The sequence below is a fragment of the Cricetulus griseus genome, chromosome 3, assembly GCF_003668045.3.
Source record: "Cricetulus griseus strain 17A/GY chromosome 3, alternate assembly CriGri-PICRH-1.0, whole genome shotgun sequence".
In the NCBI taxonomy this organism is placed as follows: domain Eukaryota; kingdom Metazoa; phylum Chordata; class Mammalia; order Rodentia; family Cricetidae; genus Cricetulus; species Cricetulus griseus.
Window position 1 is genome coordinate 73,284,066 of NC_048596.1, and position 18,897 is coordinate 73,302,962.

The window sequence follows — 18,897 nt, forward strand, 5'->3', positions numbered from 1 at the left end:
TGCGGGGTTCGAGGGATGGTCTTCCCTTCCAGCGCTCAATAAAAAACACCTTGCACTCGTGTGCGGAGTACTCTTTCACACTAATTCACTTGGTATTAAGTTCGAGGTAAATATTTGCCATTTGTTCTATTAAGGGCGTCTATATTCCAACAGCCAGGATTCTAGCTCCAGAGTGAGGGCTCTGGCCACAGTCCGAAGCCTTTATGTGACTGATCTGTTTGTGTTTAAATGTTAAATATATCATTATTGTGTGGGGTATGGACATGACGTATATAGGGGACATGCATGCTGAGGCCCGAGGACAACTTTGTGTTGTCTTCTCCCTTTCAGCTTTTTTTGTGGGTGTTGGGGTTCTGGTAACAAGGCTTATGTGCCAAGAATTTTTTATCAGCTAGCTGGTTCATTGGCCCTAGCTGTTACTATAACATGGATATTTTCTCGACAAACTCACTTTGTTTGCTTGTTGATAAATTCCCTAATAGGGCTTGTACCAGCCAAGTATCTATGATAGGTTGTCCTAGGTGGGTGATTACAGCATCTGGGAAGAATTCAAGACCATCTTGATCAAGGCCTTAGTCTATTCCAAAGCCTTTTAATTTCTATGATGTAATTCAGTCTTGTATTGGCATTTTTTGTTTGTTTTTTTCCTTCATAAATATCACCCCATAAAAGAGTTTGAGAGAGGTAGTGTGTACAGGAGTCTAGGTTTGATCCCCTAGCACTGCCAGGGGTTGAGAGTGCAGTTGGAATCTCTAATGGCCACTCTCCGACCCCTTGTCTGCTGCAACCCTTTTTTTCTTCTCTTGTACTGTCCCCTTTTTCTACTCCTTTGGTGACGAACAGAAACATCAGCTAGTATAACTAGTTGATCTCAAACTCTGCTGAAGACAAAGGAATCACAAACATATTGAAAACTTTATAGAAATATAGAGAAAAAAATACAGTTGATCCAGAGATTCTCCCCCTCCCTGAAGGATGTATGAATGAACAGTTGGAGCTCCTAGAGTTGACAGGGGTGTTCCCTATCTATCTCCTCCTCCAGGAGCAAGGCATCTAGTTCCTTCAGCCGTTCTTGCAGCAGAGGTCCCACATCCTGGCTGGGTGCCAAGTTGGGAGTAAGGGTCCTGCTGGCTGCAGTGCGGACCCCTCGTGATGGTCGACGGGATCGAGGCATGCTACTGTCCCGAAATTCTACAGCCCGTCGGAGTTTCCTAGAGCTGGTAAAAATCAGAGTCCCATTGCGCTCCCGTGGTTCCTCAAAGATGGTCTCAAAGGTCCTGGGCCAGGCAGGGAGAAGAGGTGTTTACCAGCATGTTCCATGGTTCAAACAGCCCTCTATTGCCCTCAGACCTTCCAAGTTTCTCACCTTCTAGTTGTGGGTGATTGGTAATTCTTATTGGTATAAATTTCTTCCAAAGTGAACTCCTTCTTGTTCAATCTAAAGCAAAAAGCAGAGGGCACTGAGAAACCTTGAGCAAGGAGGTCCTGAGAAGGTATATGTAAAGTCTGACTGAATTTCAGTTTCTGGGCCATGCAAGAGTTGGAAGTGACATCTGAGGAAGTTCTAAGCACAAGCCACGTCGATGCTAAACTTAATTTTCCAGGCTGGACAACAATCTCTGAGAGGAGACAAGGAGACAAGGTAACTCCTTCAGGGATAGGAGTTATCACCTAATTGGTCAAGGCAGGTTCCCCTGCTCTCTGAGCCTCTCACCTGATTGGTCGAGGCAGCCCCATTGGTGTAAGGTTTGGCTGTAGACGGACAGGAGTCCTCCGTATTCTGAATCTAGAAACTTTTCCCATGGTCTGCAAAAATGGGGCAGAGGGTGAAAGAAAGGCATGGGCTCAGGCCTCAGCTGACTCCTGTCTCTTTGCTCATTACCTTGGTCTCTGGGTCAGAAAACACCTTGTCCTTTGAGGCTTTTAACTCCTTCCCCTTGGTTGAACCCAATCTGCAGAGATGGTCAACAGTCAGGGACAAGGAAATACACAGCAATACACCCGTCTTCTGTCACTGGTTACTGAGCAAAGGAGGCCAGGCTCAGGCTGTGGCCAAGGCTTCCAGAAGGGTTTATTGAGAGCACTACCTGTGTTCTGCTGGTTCGCAGAAGAAGGAAGTGGATGCAGTGGATGAGCAAGATGTAGTGAGAGAAGGTGAGGCTCCCACACCTCCAAGAGGGAAGACCTCTTTCCGGAGACAGGGCCGAGGAGGTGGTGGGGTCCGGGCCATCTCCCCACAACCCACAGTATGTCTCCGGGGCCTGGACTGGCTTGGCTGGGATGGAACAGGAGGCCAGGTACAGCTACCTGGGCCAGGGGGCCCCAGATCAGGGCAGGAGTAGCTTCGGCCCAGAGATAACTTAGAGACAGGTGCTAGGGAATTGTCCTGAGTCCGCCACTGGCGGATAGGGGGCCGGGGGCTGACAGATGCAATTCTCTCAGTAGCCCTGGACTGCTCAGCCTCTGAGATAGCAATCTTCAACTCCAATTTCATGGGAGGTGATGGGGGTGGAGGCTGTGGTGCTTTGTTAGGCGTGAGGAAGATGTCAGCGAAGCTCTCAAGCTTGGATCGGACGGAACGGAAGAGAGGGGCCAAGCCCCAGGGACTGAGACGGGGGCGTAAAAGGCTGGACGGTGTTGGGGTCAATGGGACCTCCAGAACAGGATCTGGGGCTGAGGAAAGGAGAGGGTCACAGGCGGGCATTCCTCACCCCCAGGTGATTTAAGCACCACCTCACAAGCCTCAGTCTCTTCCCCCAAACACTAACTTCTCTCTAGAGGAGTAACTGTGCTCCTAAAGTTCTGTAATTAGGATTGCCTAACACGTCTAAGCCCTGGATTTGATCCCCAGTATTGCAAAGCAAAATAAGACCTTCTCAAGTTCCTGAGCCCCAAATCACATTTTGTACACCCTGATCTGCCCTGGGTCAGGGTGAAGCCCCACCCATAGTTCTGCCCCTGATGTTTCAGGCTCATGTTGGCTCCTGGAGACTTTTGAGTCTCATTCCTTCATTCAAGTCCTTACCTGGTAGTGGGCTCTCTGGAGGGTCAGCAGGCAGAGTGGACGGTTGGAATGGAGGTTCTAGTTCTCTGGGTGTAGGCACTGGCTGATGAACTTTTGTCATAGGCTCAGCTCTGGCGTGAAAGGACAAAGTAAGAGTTGGTGGTGCTTCCAAATCCAGATCCCTCTTTGGCCAGTGCTTCCCCTGGCCCTTAAGGCTTCTGAAGGTACTATAAGGAAGGGTTAGATAAGTAAACCCAATGCCCCCAGCTCTATACATTTGGATGATAATCGGCTTTGATAATCCCTTCTCCTAGCCCTCTCACCTTTGTGCTGGAACAATGAAGTTGGGCCCATCTTCAGCAAAACCCTGGATATAAACAGAGGAGGTGTTTTGAAAAAGCAAGAAGCCATCTTTGGCTGCCCCAGCTCTCCATGTCCTGACTTATTCCCCAGATATCTACTTGGCTGTATAGAAAAGATTTTTTTCTTATACCCTTTATTCAGGTAGTGTCTATCACATAAAATGTTGTCATTGGGGCGGTGGCACAAGCCTTTATCCCAACACTTGAAAGGTAGAGGCAGGCTATAAATTGGGTCAGCGTGGTCTACATAGCAAGATATAGGTCATAGTGAAACCTGTCTCAAAAAGTGGGGGTGGGGTGGTAGTGCACACCTTTAATCCCAGCGCTCAGGAGGCAGAGGCAGGTGGATCTCTCTGAGTTCGAGGCCAGCCTAGTTACAATACAAGTTCCAGGACAGCCAGGGCTGTTATGTAGAAAAACCCCATCTCGAAGAAAAAAAAGGAGGGGGGGCAGGCTAGAGAGATGGCTCAGTGGTTAAGAGGCACTGCTATAGCCGAGCGTTGGTGGCGCACGCCTTTAATTCCAGCACTCGGGAGGCAGAGGCAGGTGGATCTCTGTGAGTTCGAGGCCAGCCTGGTCTCCAGAGTGAGTGCCAGGATAGGCTCCAAAGCTACACAGAGAAACCCTGTCTCAAAAAACCAAAAAACAAAACAAAAAAAACCCAACAACAAAAAAAGAGGCACTGCTATTCTTTCAGAGGACCCACGTTCAATTCCCAGCACCCAACTGCTTCAGGGGATCTAATGCCCTCACACAGACATACACGCAGGCAAAACACCAATCAATGTACATAAAATAAAAATAAATAAGTTATTAAAAAAAATTCTGTTGTCCTACGTTTACAGAAATCCGCCCCAGCCTCATGCTTGCCTTAGCTGGACCCAGACATCTTCACCATACTTTCTTATACCTCAGCTGGTTGTCTGGGGCTGGCAATGTCTTCCAGTACCACCACCAGGGTAGGTTGGGTGGTCTGGTCCATCTTTTGTGAAGGGCTCTCTGCTGGGCCAGGGGCTGTCCTTGATCTCATCTTCAAGGTGGGAGAGGACTGGTGGGTCCGGCTCAAGGGTTCTCGGCACAAATGCAGTGGGTCAGGAGGTCTAGAGAAAGAACAGGAGCATCAGTGGGCTCAGCTGTGTTCTCAGCTTATTTCCTTCCCTGTCACACTCACCTGGCTTGGAAGGACCACTTGACTTGCTGGGGTGGTAACGCAGGTGACTGACTGTAGACAGAGTCCTGATGATTGTTGCGATTCATTGGCCTGGCAGTGTCCTCTTGGTATGCCAGGGGGACCTAAGAGAGGAAGAGTTGTTAAAAGAAAGCCAACCTGGGCTCATGCCTATAATCCCAGCACTTGCAAGGCTAATACAAAAGGATTGAGAGTTCCAGGCCAGCCTGGGCTAAAAAGTGAGACCCTGTCTTAGTAAGACAAACCAACAACAAAGAGCAAAGTAATGGAATGAGGCCAAGTGGACAGGATCTTCTGTGTCTCAGTGTCCCTACTCACAGAGGAGACAGATTTTGGCTAGAATTCACTCAGATTCCTAAAGGAAGTGATTTGGTCTGAATTAGGGGTGAGGTATTATAGTCAGGAGCTACAGGTGTGAAATGTAAGTAATCTAATCTAATCCAGGTTCTGAAGAAATGGAAAAAAGGTGACATTTTCCTCATCTCTGTCATGTAGCCAAAGACACCACCAGCAAACTTCCCAGGGGGCAGGGTAGTCAAAAGAGTTTCTCATACTTAGTAGAATATGGTTCCAGCTCAGTGGAGAGTGCGGGAAGGACAGACATAGGAGTTACCCCAGAACCATGCAGAAGTCTTGCATTAAGGAGACTGCTTTGAACGTTGGTTTAAGAGATCTGGTCTGACTTTAGTACTGAGCCGGGTGGTGGGGTGGGGGGTGTAGGGAAAGGGGAGGGGTCTTTCAATTAAAGGGCTCACCCTGTTTGTAGCCACGACATCTTCCAGGACTACGGCCAGGACGCGCCGAGAGGCCTTTTCCAAGGACGAAGGGGTCCCTAGGGGCTGCAGCCTCGGTCTTTTCGGGCTCTTGGCTTCCCATAGTGCTCGAGTTAGGGGCTGACGGCACAGGCTTGACTGTCTAGAAGGGCTGAAGGGTGAAAGAAGACAGTTGTCTGAGGCGGTTGTTGGCTCTGTACAGCCGCCAGGATCCCGGTGTCCCGGGCTCAAGACAGGCAGGCAGGCGGGGTGCGCTCTCACCTGGAATCCCCAGGCAAGTCCATGGGGAAAGCGATGGTTCCGGGGAGTCCCTGGGGGATCCCAGGCTGCGGCCTGGGGTAAAGGGGGAACAGGGGAGTGGGGAGTGAGGGCCAGCTCCTCTCCGGGGACTCCGCCCTTCATGTTCAGCCTGCGGCTCCCCGTAGGCCACAGGCCCTTCCTCGAAAGGGCGCCCCCAGCTGCCCGTTCGGAGCCGGGTCCTCCCGTGGCAGCCGCCTTGATCACTCGGGCCCTGCCTGGCACCTGCCGAGACTGGATCGCGGAGGTCACAGCTCTCCCACGGATCGAGCCTCCTGGGACTTTTGTCCCTGTAGATACCTCCCTGAGCTTCTCAGGGATCCGCTGGGATCCCGGTCCTGGGAGGCTCCGTTTCCTCTAGATTCCTCTGTGATCCTCGCCCCGCCAAGCATGGGCTCCAGAAGAATTACTCCACATACTAACAGCTCTCCCTTCCCACCAGATCGCCTAAATTGGATCTCGGTGGAAAGAATCCTACAGCGCGGTTCTTCCAATCAGAACCTGCGCGACTCGCCTCCTCCCACTGTGGGCTTCGTCTTAACAAAGTTCCTCAGGATGGAGGCCCAAGCTCATCTACGAACTCAGTTCGGATTCCGGGGTGTAGGCTGTCAACCCGACACCCCGTTCACGCCAATCCCGGAAGGTCCAGCCCACCGGTAACATCCCACCCCAAGCCCCCGCCCTGCTTGGATCCCCGCCCCGAGTTCTCCGGAGCCCGGGACCAGATGGCTCAAAGGTTTCCTTCTCCGCCGGCCTCTCTGCCCTCTCAACAGCCGGGTCCCCCTACCCCTCCCACCCTTTCCCTGCGCCGCTCACCGCAGCTTTCCAAGGATCCCGGGTTTTCGACAGCTCCCACCTCCGGCTTCTTTAAAACCAGCCTTTCGCAGCTCTGTCCAACCGTCAGAGGCCTTCTTCTCTGTGTCTTGGGCACCGCCCAATCGCCGGCCCTGGTCTTCCGGGGTTAGGAGAAACTACGTGAAACCGCCAGGCGGCCATGATTCCTAGGGGCAAGAAGCTAAACTGGGGACAGCACCGCCATTATAATTGAGGGCAGGCAGGCTTGAGCACTAGTCGACCGAATAGGGTCATTTTTCAAAGGCCAGTCAGCCGTCAACTACTATGGCAGATTTCTTGATATATTTGGACAACTGTAGTGAAGCTAAAGTTTCTCCACCTTTTGTAAAGTCATCTTCCGTATTTTTATTTTTTTTTCTTGTTCCTATGCCAGTAAACATCGATTAAGTGCTAACAACTTGAGAAATTCCCATTCTCTTAGGTTCCTCCGGGATTGAGGGGAAAGAAGGGCGGGGACCGTGAAGATCCAAGGTTAAAAATTAGTGCCGGCGTGTCTCCTCTGACTTGTTCTATTTGGAGAGACTGGGCAGAGCTTAAGTGGGGAAAAGGCTGGATGAGTTTCATTCACTGGCGCATATGTTTACTTCTTCCTAAAGTACTGTCTCCAGGCCACTTGGAAGGTCGGTAGAAGTTCAGTTGCAGGAGACCAATAGCCAATCTTGGGTTGCTCGGTGGAGCAGGTTCAGTGTCCTTTCTATTCTGGGCTCGCAGAAGTAACTTTTTGAAGAGAAGTCTGTCCTATGCAGGGTGTCAGTAATCTTTAGGGATAAGCGGTAAGGAGTAGAACCCTAGTGCTTGGAGATCCTGCACCAGTAGACCCTTTATTAGGAGCTGGACTGTTGGTGGGGAAGTGGGCTTTTACTGGCATTTTGCACTGTAAATGTGTCTTCATCACCTAACCAAAGCCCTAACTTCCCTAAGATTCCCTGTTCCAAACCAGTCCAAGAGACTGAGTGTGTGTTATGTGTATGTGGAGGCCAGAAAGCCTTGTTGGGTGTCTTCCTCAATTGCTCCCCCCTTTCTTTTTAAGGGGAAAAAAATTACTTTTTAAAAAGTATGCTTATTGCCAGGCAGTGGTGACTTACTTTCAATCTCAGCACTTGGGAGGCAGAGGCAGGCAGATCTCTGTGAGGCCAGCCTGGTCTACAGATCGAGTTCCAGGACAGCCAGGGCTGCACACAGAAATCCCCTGGCGTATATGTTTACTTCTTCCTAAAGTACTGTCTCCAGGCCACTTGGAAGGTCGGTAGAGGCTCAATTGCAGGAGACCAATAGCCAACCTTGGGTTGCTTGGTGGAGCAGGTTCAGTGTTCTTTCTATTCTGGACTCAACCCCCGCCCCACAAAGGTTCAGTCTTCCCAGTTCAAAAGACCTAATTAAGAGAAAAATCCCTCACAGGCGTACTCAGCCACTTGAGTTTTAGTTAATTCCAGATGTAGTCAAGTTGAAAACTAAGAATAGCCATCGCAGGGCCCAGGTTGGCTGAAAATTCACAGCAATCCTGCCTTTAGCTTTCTAAGTGCTGGGATTACGGATAAGCACCTCTATGTTTGGCTAGTGAACACTTTACTTGAAATATTCAAATACCATACAATTCACCCATCCAAATGTACAATGCAATATTTTTTAGTCCCCAGAGCCATGAGAAAAAAAAAAAGTAAATGGTTTTTAAAACCTAAGTGTTATTTATTTATTGGAGGCAGGGTATGCCAGAGCAAGTAAAGGTCACAGAACTTGAGGGAGTCCATTCCTTCCATCATGCGGATCTGGGGGATTGAATTCATGTTGTTAGGTTTGGCCAGCAAGTGTCTTTACCTGCTGAGCCATCTCACAAGCATATTCTCTGAGTACAAAACTATCATTTGCTCCAACGGAAATCCCACACCTCTTGGCCATAATTTCTTCCATTCATCACTTATCTAGTCCTTAGTAAGCCATATCTACTTTCTCTTTTGTTGCTGGCTTTTTGTTTGTTTTGTTTTTTTGAGACAGGATCTCCCTGTGTAGCCCTAGATATACTGGAACTCACTCTGTTGACCAGGCTGGCCTTGAAATCAGAGCCACTCGCCTCTGCCCCCCAAGTACTGGGATCAAAGGCGTGCGCCACCATGGCCCCTATGGCTGTTGCCCCTTAAGAGTCCTTGGTGTATTGTCTGCATGTATGTAAGCGTACTATATACAAGCATAGTGTACACAAAGGCCTGAAGAGGGCTTCATATCCCTAGAACTGGATTTAAAGAAGGTTGTGAACCACTATGTGAGTGCTGGGAAGTAAACCCAGGTCCTCTGCAATACCACTAAGTGCTCTTAACTACTGAGCTGTATAGTTGGTTGGTTTTTTGTTTGTTTGTTTTGGTTTTTCAAGACATGGTTTCTCTGTGGCTTTTTGGAGGCTGTCCTGGAACTAGCTCTTGTAGACCAGATTGGTCTCGAACTCACAGAGATCAGCCTGCCTTTGCCTCCCGAGTGCTGGGACTAAAGGCATGCACCACCACTGCCCGGCTAGTTGGTTTCTATTCTTTACCCCTTTGGGCTCTTTGAGGGGCCCTCCTCTCCTCCTTTTAATCCTCCTCTTCCTAGATTTCTCCTCCTATTCATTCTCTCTGCCTGCCAGCTCCACCTACCTTTCTCCTGCCTTATTACACCAGTCAGGTGCTTTAGACAGGCAAGGTCTCACACAGCTTAAGAGAGTTAGGCAAATGCAACCCATCTTTGCATCATTAAACAAATATCCTACAGCATAAACAAATGTGACACATCTTCAACGAATGTCCCCAAACACTGAGCAACAGCTGCAGTCCTAGCAGTATTCCTTTTATTTATTTTTTAAGGCAACATTTTTTGCATGATATTTGATCACACTGAGATTGCATCATTTACTGGGACAAAAATCTCGTTTCTAGTTGTGGTGTGGCTCAGCCCTAATACACACCTTTAATCCAAGAGTTTTCTGCTTTTTGTAAACAGGATTAAATAAAGTCAACCAGAGGCCAAGAGAGCAAGCAACCGGTTGACAGGAAATGAAGAAAAAAAAAAAAAAACATAGTAAGAGGGAGTCAGGACAGAAAAAGAGACACACAGGAAGTAGAAGGGAGGGATATTGAGTTGGAGGAGTCTTGTTTGAGGAAGATTTCTTTCTGGGTCATTGGTGGAGGAGGAGGCTCAGCTGGTGCTTTCTCTGCCTCTCTGAGCTAGCAGGCTTTCACCCCAGCATATCTGATAAAATCAAACATTGAGATTTTGTCAAGAACAACAACCATTTAATTATTATTTATTTAAATTCATCAATTGTTTTTTTCAAGAGAATTTATTCTTCTCTCATATATTACATCCCAACCTCAGTTGCTTCTCCTTCCTTCTCCTTCCCAGTTGTCATCTCCCACCAGCTCCCCTTTCCCTCAGATCCACTCCTCCATTTCCCTCCAGAAAAGATCAGGTCTCCCAGAGATAACAAGCAAACATGGCATTACAAATGACAATAAAACCAGGTGCACACCCTTATATCAAGACTAGACAAGGCAACCCAGCAGGTAAAAAGTTAGTCCCACAAGAACACCCTGCTACACAACCATAATTAATAAATATATGGAGAAGACCCAGGTCAGACCCGTGCAGGCTCCCTGGTTGTTGTGCCCGTCCCTGTGAGCCCCTAGAGGCCTGGTTAGTTGACTCTGTGGGCCTTGGCCTCTGGGTCCTGGTCCTCCAAGCAGTGCTGGAGTGGATTCCCTTTCGCGGCACGGGTCTCAATCTGGACCAGTCACGGGTTAACCACTCTCACAAGTTCTGCATCACCTTTCCCCTAGGGCATCTTGCAGGCAGGACACATTGTAGGTCGAAGGTTTTGTAGCTGGGTTGGTGTCCCAGTCCCTCCACTGGAGGCCTTGCCTGGTTACGGAAGATGGCCAGTTCAGGCTCCATATCCCCCATTACTAGGAGTTGTCACTAGGATCACCCTCATAGATTGCAGGGAGTTTCCACTGCACTAGGTTTCTACTTCAACCCTTAAATGCCCAATTCCAGTTTTCCAGTTGTCTCTTACTTACAGTACTTTCTCCCTCCACACACCTACTCCCCACCTGATCCCTCCTGTTCCCATCCTCACCTACCTCCAAGTCCTTTTTCCCTTTCCCAGGGAGATCCACAAGGTCTCCCTTGAGCCCTTCTTACCACTAAGCATCTCTGGGTCTGTAGATTGTAGTATGATGATCCTTTACTTTACAGCTAATATCCACTTATAAATGAACACATACCATGCTAGTCTTTCTGGGTCTGGGTTACCACACTCAGGATGCTTTTTCCATCCGTTTACCTGCAAATTTTATGATATCATTTTTTTTTTTTTTGGCAGCCAAGAAAATTGTGTAACTATACCACATTTTCTTTATTCATTTTTCAGTTGAGGAACATTTAGGTTGTTTCCAGTTTTGGGCTATTATGAATAAAGCTTTACCAATATCCTTTCTTTCTTTCTTTCTTTCTTTCTTTCTTTCTTTCTTTCTTTCTTTCTTTCTTTCTGACAGGGTTTCTCTGTGTATACATGGCTGTCCTGGAACTCACTCTGTAGACCAGGCTGGCATCAAACTCAGAGATCTACCTGCCTCTGCCTCCCAAGTGCTGGGATTAAAAGTGTGTGCCATCAAGTTTTGTTGTGGAATAATCTTTTTGTACACTGTGAAGAGGAGGACAATCAAGAAAAGGAGAAAGAGAGGAAGACACCAGGAACCAGTTACCCAACCACAAGTCAGGGAGTAAATAGGAAAGAAAGAAATATAGATTAAGAAAGGTAAAAAACAAAAAAAAAAAAAAATTAAAAAAAAGAAAGGTAAAGAAAACCCAGAGGCAAAACGTAGAAGAGAAATGGGATAAGTTAAGTTAGAAAAGCTGGCTAGAAACAAGCAAAGCTAAGGCCAGGCATTCATTAAAAAAAAAAAAAAAAAAGTCAACAAATATGTGTCATTTGGATTGGTTTAATAAACAGCTGAATGCCCAATAGCTAGGCAGGATTTTCAGGGCAGAGAGAATGCTGGGAAGTAGAAGGGCATCGTGGAGAGGAGAGACTCAAAAGACTCAGAGGAAGCAGTGTGGGCAGTAGAGTAAAAAGTAATAAAGCCACAAGGCAGAAGGAAAATTAATAAAAATGGGTTAAGTTATAAGAGGGGAGGGAGAGGGAGAAGGGATTGACATCTGAAGCAAGCTTGTTCCTAATAAGAAGTCTCTGGGTCATGATTTGGGAGCTGGGGGGGGAGGGCGCAGAAAAATCTGATAACAAAGCCTGGCTTGTTTACTTTTGAGACAGTATCTAATAATGTAGCCCAGCCTGTTGGATTTATGGCAGTCCTCCTGTCTCAGCCTCCTAAATTCTGGAACTAAAGGTCTTATCTACCATATGCCCATCTTGCATTTATTTTTGAAATTTTTATTTATTTTATGGCTGCATTTATGTCTGTGCACTATGTACAGTGTGCCTGGTGCCCTCATGGGCCAAGAAAGGGTGTTGGACACTTTCACTTGGGTAAACAATTTATACTCTAGAGCAGTGGTTCTCAACATGTGGTTGTGACCCCTTGGGGGTTAACTGACCCTTTTATAGGGGTTGCATATCAAATATCCTGCATATCAGATATTTCCATTATGATTCATAACAGTAGCAAATTTACAGTTATAAAGTAGCAACAAAAATAATTTTATGGTTGGGGGTTGAAAGGGGTAAACTAAACTCAAAGGCTTCACTTCTAAAAATGTACACTGGGGGAAAATTGTATAAATGTGACAAAGCCTTAAGTTCCCATTCAACTCTTATTATTATTCATACTAGAGAGAAATAAAGGGGCCAGACCCTCACTCAGCCTGCTTTAACATCCATGTCAGGCTACAGAAAAGACATGTAGGCCTCTGACACAAGGAAACTCCAGATCCTCTGACCTCCTGGAGCCTAGGGCCAAAACCGAACACAAAGAAACTCCAGACCCTTGGAGGGGGAGAGGAGGGAGAGGGAGAGGGAGAGGGAGAAGGGATTGACATGTGAAGCAAGCTTGTTCCTAATTTGAACTAATAAAAACAAACAAACAAACTCCAGACCCTCCCTGGCCTCCTAGATGCTTGGTTCTTGAGAACTGTGTATGGCCACAAAAGAAACTCCAGGGGAGACCAAAACCTCCGCTGTAGTCTCCAGGATACAGTTCTGAAAACTATTGATATCTATTTGGTATCTATGTACAACAGGCCACCTGCAAGTAACAAGACAAAGCCATAGAAACCGCAAAATGTTCCCTCTCATCACTGACCAATGAGAATAATTGGTACACAGGTATTTCATGCCAAAATATGACTTTGAGAAATTCTCCTAATTGTTCCCAAATGTCAACCAATCAGAAACCAGCCCGTACCTACTGATGTAATCCTGTAACTTTTGTCTTTAAAACTTAGCAGTAGCCGGGTAGTGGTTGCACATGCCTTTAGTCCCAGCAATCGGGAGGCAGAGGCAGGCGATCTCTGTGAGTTCGAGGCCAGCCTGGTCTACAAGAGCTAGTTCCAGGACAGCCTCCAAAGCCACAGAGAAACCCTGTCTCAAAAAACAAACAGAAAACCTACTAGTACACAGGGAACTTCACTCCCTCTGGGGGCTGCTGCGTTGGCTAGCTAGATGGGGTCCCTGTCATGGTTGGATAAGCAATAAAACCTTGCTTTTACAGTTCAGTGGGTCTGTCTCCCTGGTGGTCTTTGGGGATCTTTGCGACTTGGGCACAACAGAGTTCACCACAACATGAGGAACTGTATTTAAGAGTTATATCATTAGGAAAGCTAAAGTCACCACTGCTCTAGAGTCTGAGCTAGTTACAAAGCTATTGCATTCAGTAGGTACTGTACTTACCTACTGTTAGTTACTGTACTGTCTAGTTTTATGCCAATTTGACACAAGCTGAAGTCATCAGAAAGGAGGGAACATCAACTGAGGAAATGCCTCCATAGGATCAGGCTGTAGCTGGGCAGTGGTGGTATCAGCACTTGGGAGGCAGAGGCAGAGGCAGGTAGATCTCTGTGAGAAACTCTGTCTCCAACTTAAAGAGATCCAAACTCTTGTTTTACAAAAAGCAAGTGCTGGGATTAAAGGTGTGTGCCACTACCACCCAACTAGAGGATGCCCTCTTTGTCCTGGCTAAAACCCCAGCTTAAAATACTATACTTTTTGTTTCATTTTTGTATTTTTAAACAGTGCTATGGATGGAATCCTGTTAGGCAAGCATTATACAACTAAACTTCCTACCCCCAGCCCTTGTACCTACTTCTCTCAGAGAGCTCACCTGGTCCAGCACCAGTTTCTTCATACCAGAGATACAGCCTACACCTTGTGCCAACTTTGGCTATATTTTCCACCTGAGCCTGTCCATGCAGTTGCAGATGTACGCAGACTGTCGGTGCCACAGTACCTGCCCCTCCCTCTCCACCGTTGCCTATCATCTGCCACTCACTATGCCAGCTGGGAAACCTCCTTCATTACTAGCTCACACACAAAGAGAGATGCTCTACTGGTGACTTAACCATGGGCAGTGCATCTGTCACAGAGGCTCCTACAGCCATTCCTAGGCATGTGTGAGCACAGGTGGCAGATAGGGTTTGGGACACCCCATTCAGAATTCAACAACTTCTCCCCACTCCCTCCCACTCAGACACAGGCATATGACTGATGAAGGTTGTTATGGTTCGAATATGAACTGTCCCCTATGGGCTTAGTGGTGAATGCATGGTCCAAAGCTAGTGGTGCTATTTTGGCAGGAACTGGAAAGGGTTGTGGAATATAACTATGTAAAGATGTGTTACATTTGTTTATGTTGTGGAATATCACTTTAATGATGTAAAGATGTGTTGCTTTGCCTGCCTAAAGCACCTGATTGGTCTAAAAAGCTGAACAGCCAATAGTTAAGTAGTAGAAGGATAGGCAGGGTTGGCAGGCAGAGAGTATAAGTAGGAAGAAGAGGGGGGACAGGAGAAAGAAGACAGAATGAGAGAGTAAGAGAGGCAGCCACCAGCCAACCAGACATGGAGTAGGACATACAGAATGAAAGAAAGGTAAACAGCACGGAAGCAAAACGTAGATGAAGAGAAACAGGTTAAATTAAGTTATAAGAGCTAGTGGGACAAGCATAAAATAAGGCTGAGCATTCATAACTAATAAATCTCTTTGTCTTTATTTGGCAGCTGGTTGGTGGCCCAAAAGAAAGCCTGTTACAGGAAAGTTTAGAAGTTAGACCCTACCTGGAGAAGTTGATCATTGTGGGTGGTCCTTGGGGATAGGTTGTTCCCCTCCTATTTCCCTCTCTGCTTCCTATCTGATGTGAAGTGAGAGTAGTCTCCTCTACATGTTCTTGTCTCCATAATGTTCTGCCCGAGTGCATGAAGACAAGCCACCATGGACTGAACCCTCTGAAATTGTAAGCCAAAATAAATTCATCCTCCCTTGTTTCTGTATTTAGTCACAATGATTAAAAAATAAATAAATAAATAAATAACCCTTTACTTGTACCAGCCCTCAGTCCACCCGTCTAGCAAAAGGGAGGCAAAAGTCAGGAAGACTTCCTGAGTAGTTCCTGTACCAGGGAACTCATCTTTCAGGTAGGTTCCAGAAATGTGGCTGTGGCTGGCCTAGGTCAGGGGCTGTGAAAGAAATCATAATGAAAGATGTGTATTGGAGAAAGGTATCAGCCTGTGTCTGAGTGGGAGGGAGTGGGGAGAAGTTGTTGAATTCTGAATAGGGTGTCCCAAACCCTATCTGCCACCTGTGCTCACACATGCCTAGGAATGGCTGTAGGAGCCTCTGTGACAGATGCACTGCCTATGGTTAAGTCACCTCTATAACAGGCTTTCTTTGAGCCACAACCAGTTCCCAAATAAAGACAAAGAGACTTAATATTAGTTATGAATGCTTGTCCCACTAGCTCTTTGAACTTAATTTAACCTGTTTCTCTTCATCTACATTTTGCCTCAGGGCTTTCTACCTTTCTTTCATTCTGTATGTCCTACTCCATGTCTAGCTGGTGGCTGCCTGGCCCCAGCATCTCCCTCTTTCTCCCTTGTTTTCTCTTCTCTTCTCTCTTCTCTTTCTCCTACTTCTTCTCTCTTCCTACCAGCCCCGCCTACCCATGTACTGCCTAGCTATTGGCTGTTCAGCTTTTTATTAGACCAATTAGGTGCCTTAGGCAAGCAAGGTGAAACAGCAACACATCTTTACATAATTAAACAAATGCAGCATAAATAAATAACTTTGCCTAGTTAAACAAATGCAACATACCTTTACATAGTTAAAGTTCCACAACACAGCTCTCTTTGGGAATGAGCTGGTAATGAAGGAAGTTTTTCAGCTAGCATAGGGAGTGGCAGATTATAGGCAATAGTGGTAAAATGGAGAAAGCAGGGGCAGGAGAAGAAAAAAGTAAGATGCACAAAGTGACAAAATCTGTAGGCGCTATAAAGTCCCCTTTCAGATTGTGGATATAGGAGTAATCAGAAATGTATCAGTGAGTACTGGCTATGTAGCTTAGTGATAGGCTTGGGCTTAGCATGCTGAGATGCATCTGTGAAGAACATGCCACTTAGGAAAGGACAGTCTGAAACTGGATTACATGAATCTGTTAAGGTGGGCTAAGAATGTGGTTCAAGAGAGGTGGTGCCTGCCTTTAATCCTGGCACTCAGAGGCAGAAGCAGATTGATCTCTCTGAGTTCCAGGACAGCCAGGAAGCAGCACCCTTCCATGGCTTTTGCATCAGCTCCTGCCTCCAGGTTCCTGTCCTCCTTGAGTTCTTCCCTGACTTCCTTCAGTGATGAACAGTGCTGTGGAAGTGTAAGCCAAATAAACCCTTTCCTCACCAACTTGCTTTTTGGTCATGGTGTTTCCATCTATCACTGTAACACGAAAATTAAAAGACCCAGGTGGTGGCGCACACCTTTAGACCCAGCACTCGGAAGGCAGGGGCAGGTGGATCTCTGTGAGTTCAAGACCATCCTGGTCTACAAGAGCTAGTTCCAAGACAGCCTCCAAAGCCACAGAGAAACCCTATCTGGAAAAACAAACAAATAAACAAAGACCCAGAGACAGATATTGGGATTCAAGCTTCAAGCTAAAGATCAGAAAAGCAAAGCAGCTGGCCACCAGCTCTTACCTCTACCTCAGACTGAAAGGGCTGATCCTGTCTCAGACTGTAAGCTCTCCTCAGTGTGGCTGGAGAATGAATGCCAGCTCTGAGACCCTGTTCCTGTCTTAAATACCTCTCATGGGTCCTGTGAGCTCTGTTACTCTTTTAGACTGATTCAATCTCATGTAGCCCTGGGTGGTCTTGAACTCAGAGATCCATCTGCCTTTAAATCCCGAGTCCTGGGATTAAAGGTGTGTGCCACCACTGCCTGGCTGGCTTCTATGGCTAACTAGTATGGCTGCTTTGTTATTTTGATCTTCAGTGGCTTTATTAAATCATAAACAATATAACCATATATCACACTAATAGAAACCCTAACTAAGACACCTAGTTTGTATAAATGCCCTGGATTCCATCCCCAGCACCAAATAAAACTGGGTGTACAATGCATACTTTTAATTCTAACCTGGACAACATGAGGCCCTCCCTGTCTGGAAAAGAAGAAAAGGCAATTATTGTTTTCATTAATAAGTAGTTTTTCTACTTCTTTCTAGGACAGATACTACTTGTCCTAGTCTGGATTTATGGTGAGGTGATCCCTCAGGCAAAGGCCAGGGTCCATTTTACAGGCAGTCTGTAAAATGAAAGTGTGCTAACATTTAAGGTTGCATGTCTAGGCATTGACCCTCACTGAGCATGACCCATGGAGGGAATCTTTTTAAAAGTATTTAGTTCTTGAATCTGGGTGCTTTGCCTGACTGTGTGCCACAGGCGTGACTGCTGCTGGTGGAGGACACAGTGTCAGGTTTCTCAGAGTTACAGATGGTTGTTAGCCACCATGTGGGTGCTAGAAACAGAACTTAGGTCCTTTGCAAAAACAAGTGCTCCTAACCATTGAGCCAACTCTCCAACTTGGGAGAAATTAGTCTTAAGGCTTTTTGCCCAATGTAGAGTTGTTAGTGCCACAGAGAAGACATCCCAGGTTCAGATTTTGTTCCTACATCTAATAATAGATTTGGAGCAAGCTGATCAAGATTTGTTGGGATTTTGTTTGTTTTGTTTTATTTTTTTAAAAGATTTTATTCATTATTTATACAACATTCTGCTTCCATATATATCTACACATCAGAAGAGGGCACCAGATTTCATAATGGATGGTTGTGAGCCACCTTGTGGTTGCTGGGAATTGAACTCAGAACCTCTGGAAGAGCAATTGGTGCTCTTAACCTCTGAGCCATCTCTCCAGCCCCTTGTTTTTATTTTTTGTTCATTTGTTTTTTTTGAAGTAGCCCTAGCTGGCCTGGAACTCACTATGTGGACCAGGATGTCCTCAAACTAGGAGATCTGCCAGCCTCTGCCTCCCAAGTGCTGGGAATTAAAGGCATGTGCCACCATGCCCAGCTGTCTTATGGTTTTGTTGTTTTATTTGAGGGAGTGGACAGTACAGGTAAGCAAGCCAGAGTTTTGCACTGTGACATAGTGATAATTATCTCCATAAGAACTCTAGACAGTAAGTATTAGAAAACAGTATTCCACTCCAGCTGCTTAGTTGGCTCTTTGTGTGACCTTGCTGTGTAGATTTCCTCCACATTTTCTCTATAGTGCATAGTCTTCCTTACAGTTTGTCCTGATATTTATACAAGGGTTTGGTTTCACACCCAGTCCTGGTTATTCATTTTAAAAAATATTTTTATAGAACTTTGATCCTCGGGCATGCTAGGCAAATACCCTACCACTGGACTACATACTCTTAGCTTAAAAGCAGGTTCTTACTGTGATGTCCATGCTATCCTGGAACACGCTGAAGGCACAATTGTACTATTTAGGAAAGCAACAGTGGAGACGAGACTGACTTCCCTGCTTCCTTACAAGTGAAACGATCACCTAGCCATTTGCCTTTTGTCCCCCCCCCCCCAGCAGCCTAAATGTGCATTCCACTGTACAAAGAAAGAGTAAGCACAAAGCTATTAGTTTTGCCTCCAAACTAAAATCAAACTTCCTAAAGCATTGGAAGGTGGATCAGTCATTTCTATAGACTACTTAGGAGCTGCCCAAGGTACAAGATCAGTCAACTTACCCTTCCAGTCATTCAGTTTTTACCAGAAGTGCCATTTGTACATCAAAATATTATCACTGCTCCCTTCTTTCCTAGGACTTTTCAGAATTCCAGGCTGTGACTTTATGGTCATAGAATGCAGCTGTTCAACAAATCCATGTTAACATGTAGAAGCGTCTTCTCCAGCTAGGGCAAACAAACACTGGAGAACACAAGGGGAACCTCTTACTCCT

General features: G+C 46.4%; 1 protein-coding gene across 5 annotated transcripts; it reads right to left on the reverse strand.

Moving 5' to 3' along the window:
* Window positions 1-896: 896 nt before the first annotated feature.
* Window positions 897-18,825, reverse strand: Prr14 (proline rich 14). Of its 5 annotated transcripts, XM_027404559.2 has the most exons (13): window positions 18,686-18,825; window positions 6,442-6,577; window positions 5,590-5,661; window positions 5,311-5,479; window positions 4,538-4,659; window positions 4,277-4,466; window positions 3,328-3,371; window positions 3,026-3,231; window positions 2,088-2,673; window positions 1,883-1,952; window positions 1,715-1,806; window positions 1,367-1,438; window positions 897-1,277 (listed from the first exon to the last, which is right to left on the reverse strand). In XM_027404559.2, the coding sequence occupies exons 3-13, from the start codon at window positions 5,610-5,612 to the stop codon at window positions 1,001-1,003; spliced, it is 1,851 nt and encodes a 616-aa protein (XP_027260360.1). In that variant the 5' UTR covers window positions 5,613-5,661; window positions 6,442-6,577; window positions 18,686-18,825; the 3' UTR covers window positions 897-1,000. The 5 variants fall into 5 exon arrangements, with proteins under 5 accessions (XP_027260360.1, XP_035298086.1, XP_035298088.1 ...); XM_035442195.1 differs by lacking the exons at window positions 6,442-6,577; window positions 18,686-18,825 and adding an exon at window positions 5,926-6,290; XM_035442197.1 differs by lacking the exons at window positions 6,442-6,577; window positions 18,686-18,825 and adding an exon at window positions 5,851-6,290.
* Window positions 18,826-18,897: the final 72 nt, after the last annotated feature.

Coding starts and splice junctions, on each gene's coding strand:
- Prr14 (XM_035442195.1), bottom strand. CDS start 6,017: ATGCTTGGCGGGGCGAGGATCACAGAGGAATCTAGAGGAAACGGAGCC. Junction 2,674..3,025: donor TCCAGAGAGCCCACTACCAG/GTAAGGACTTGA, acceptor TCCTTTCCTCAG/CCCCAGATCCTGTTCTGGAG. Junction 1,278..1,366: donor CAATCACCCACAACTAGAAG/GTGAGAAACTTG, acceptor TGCCTGGCCCAG/GACCTTTGAGACCATCTTTG.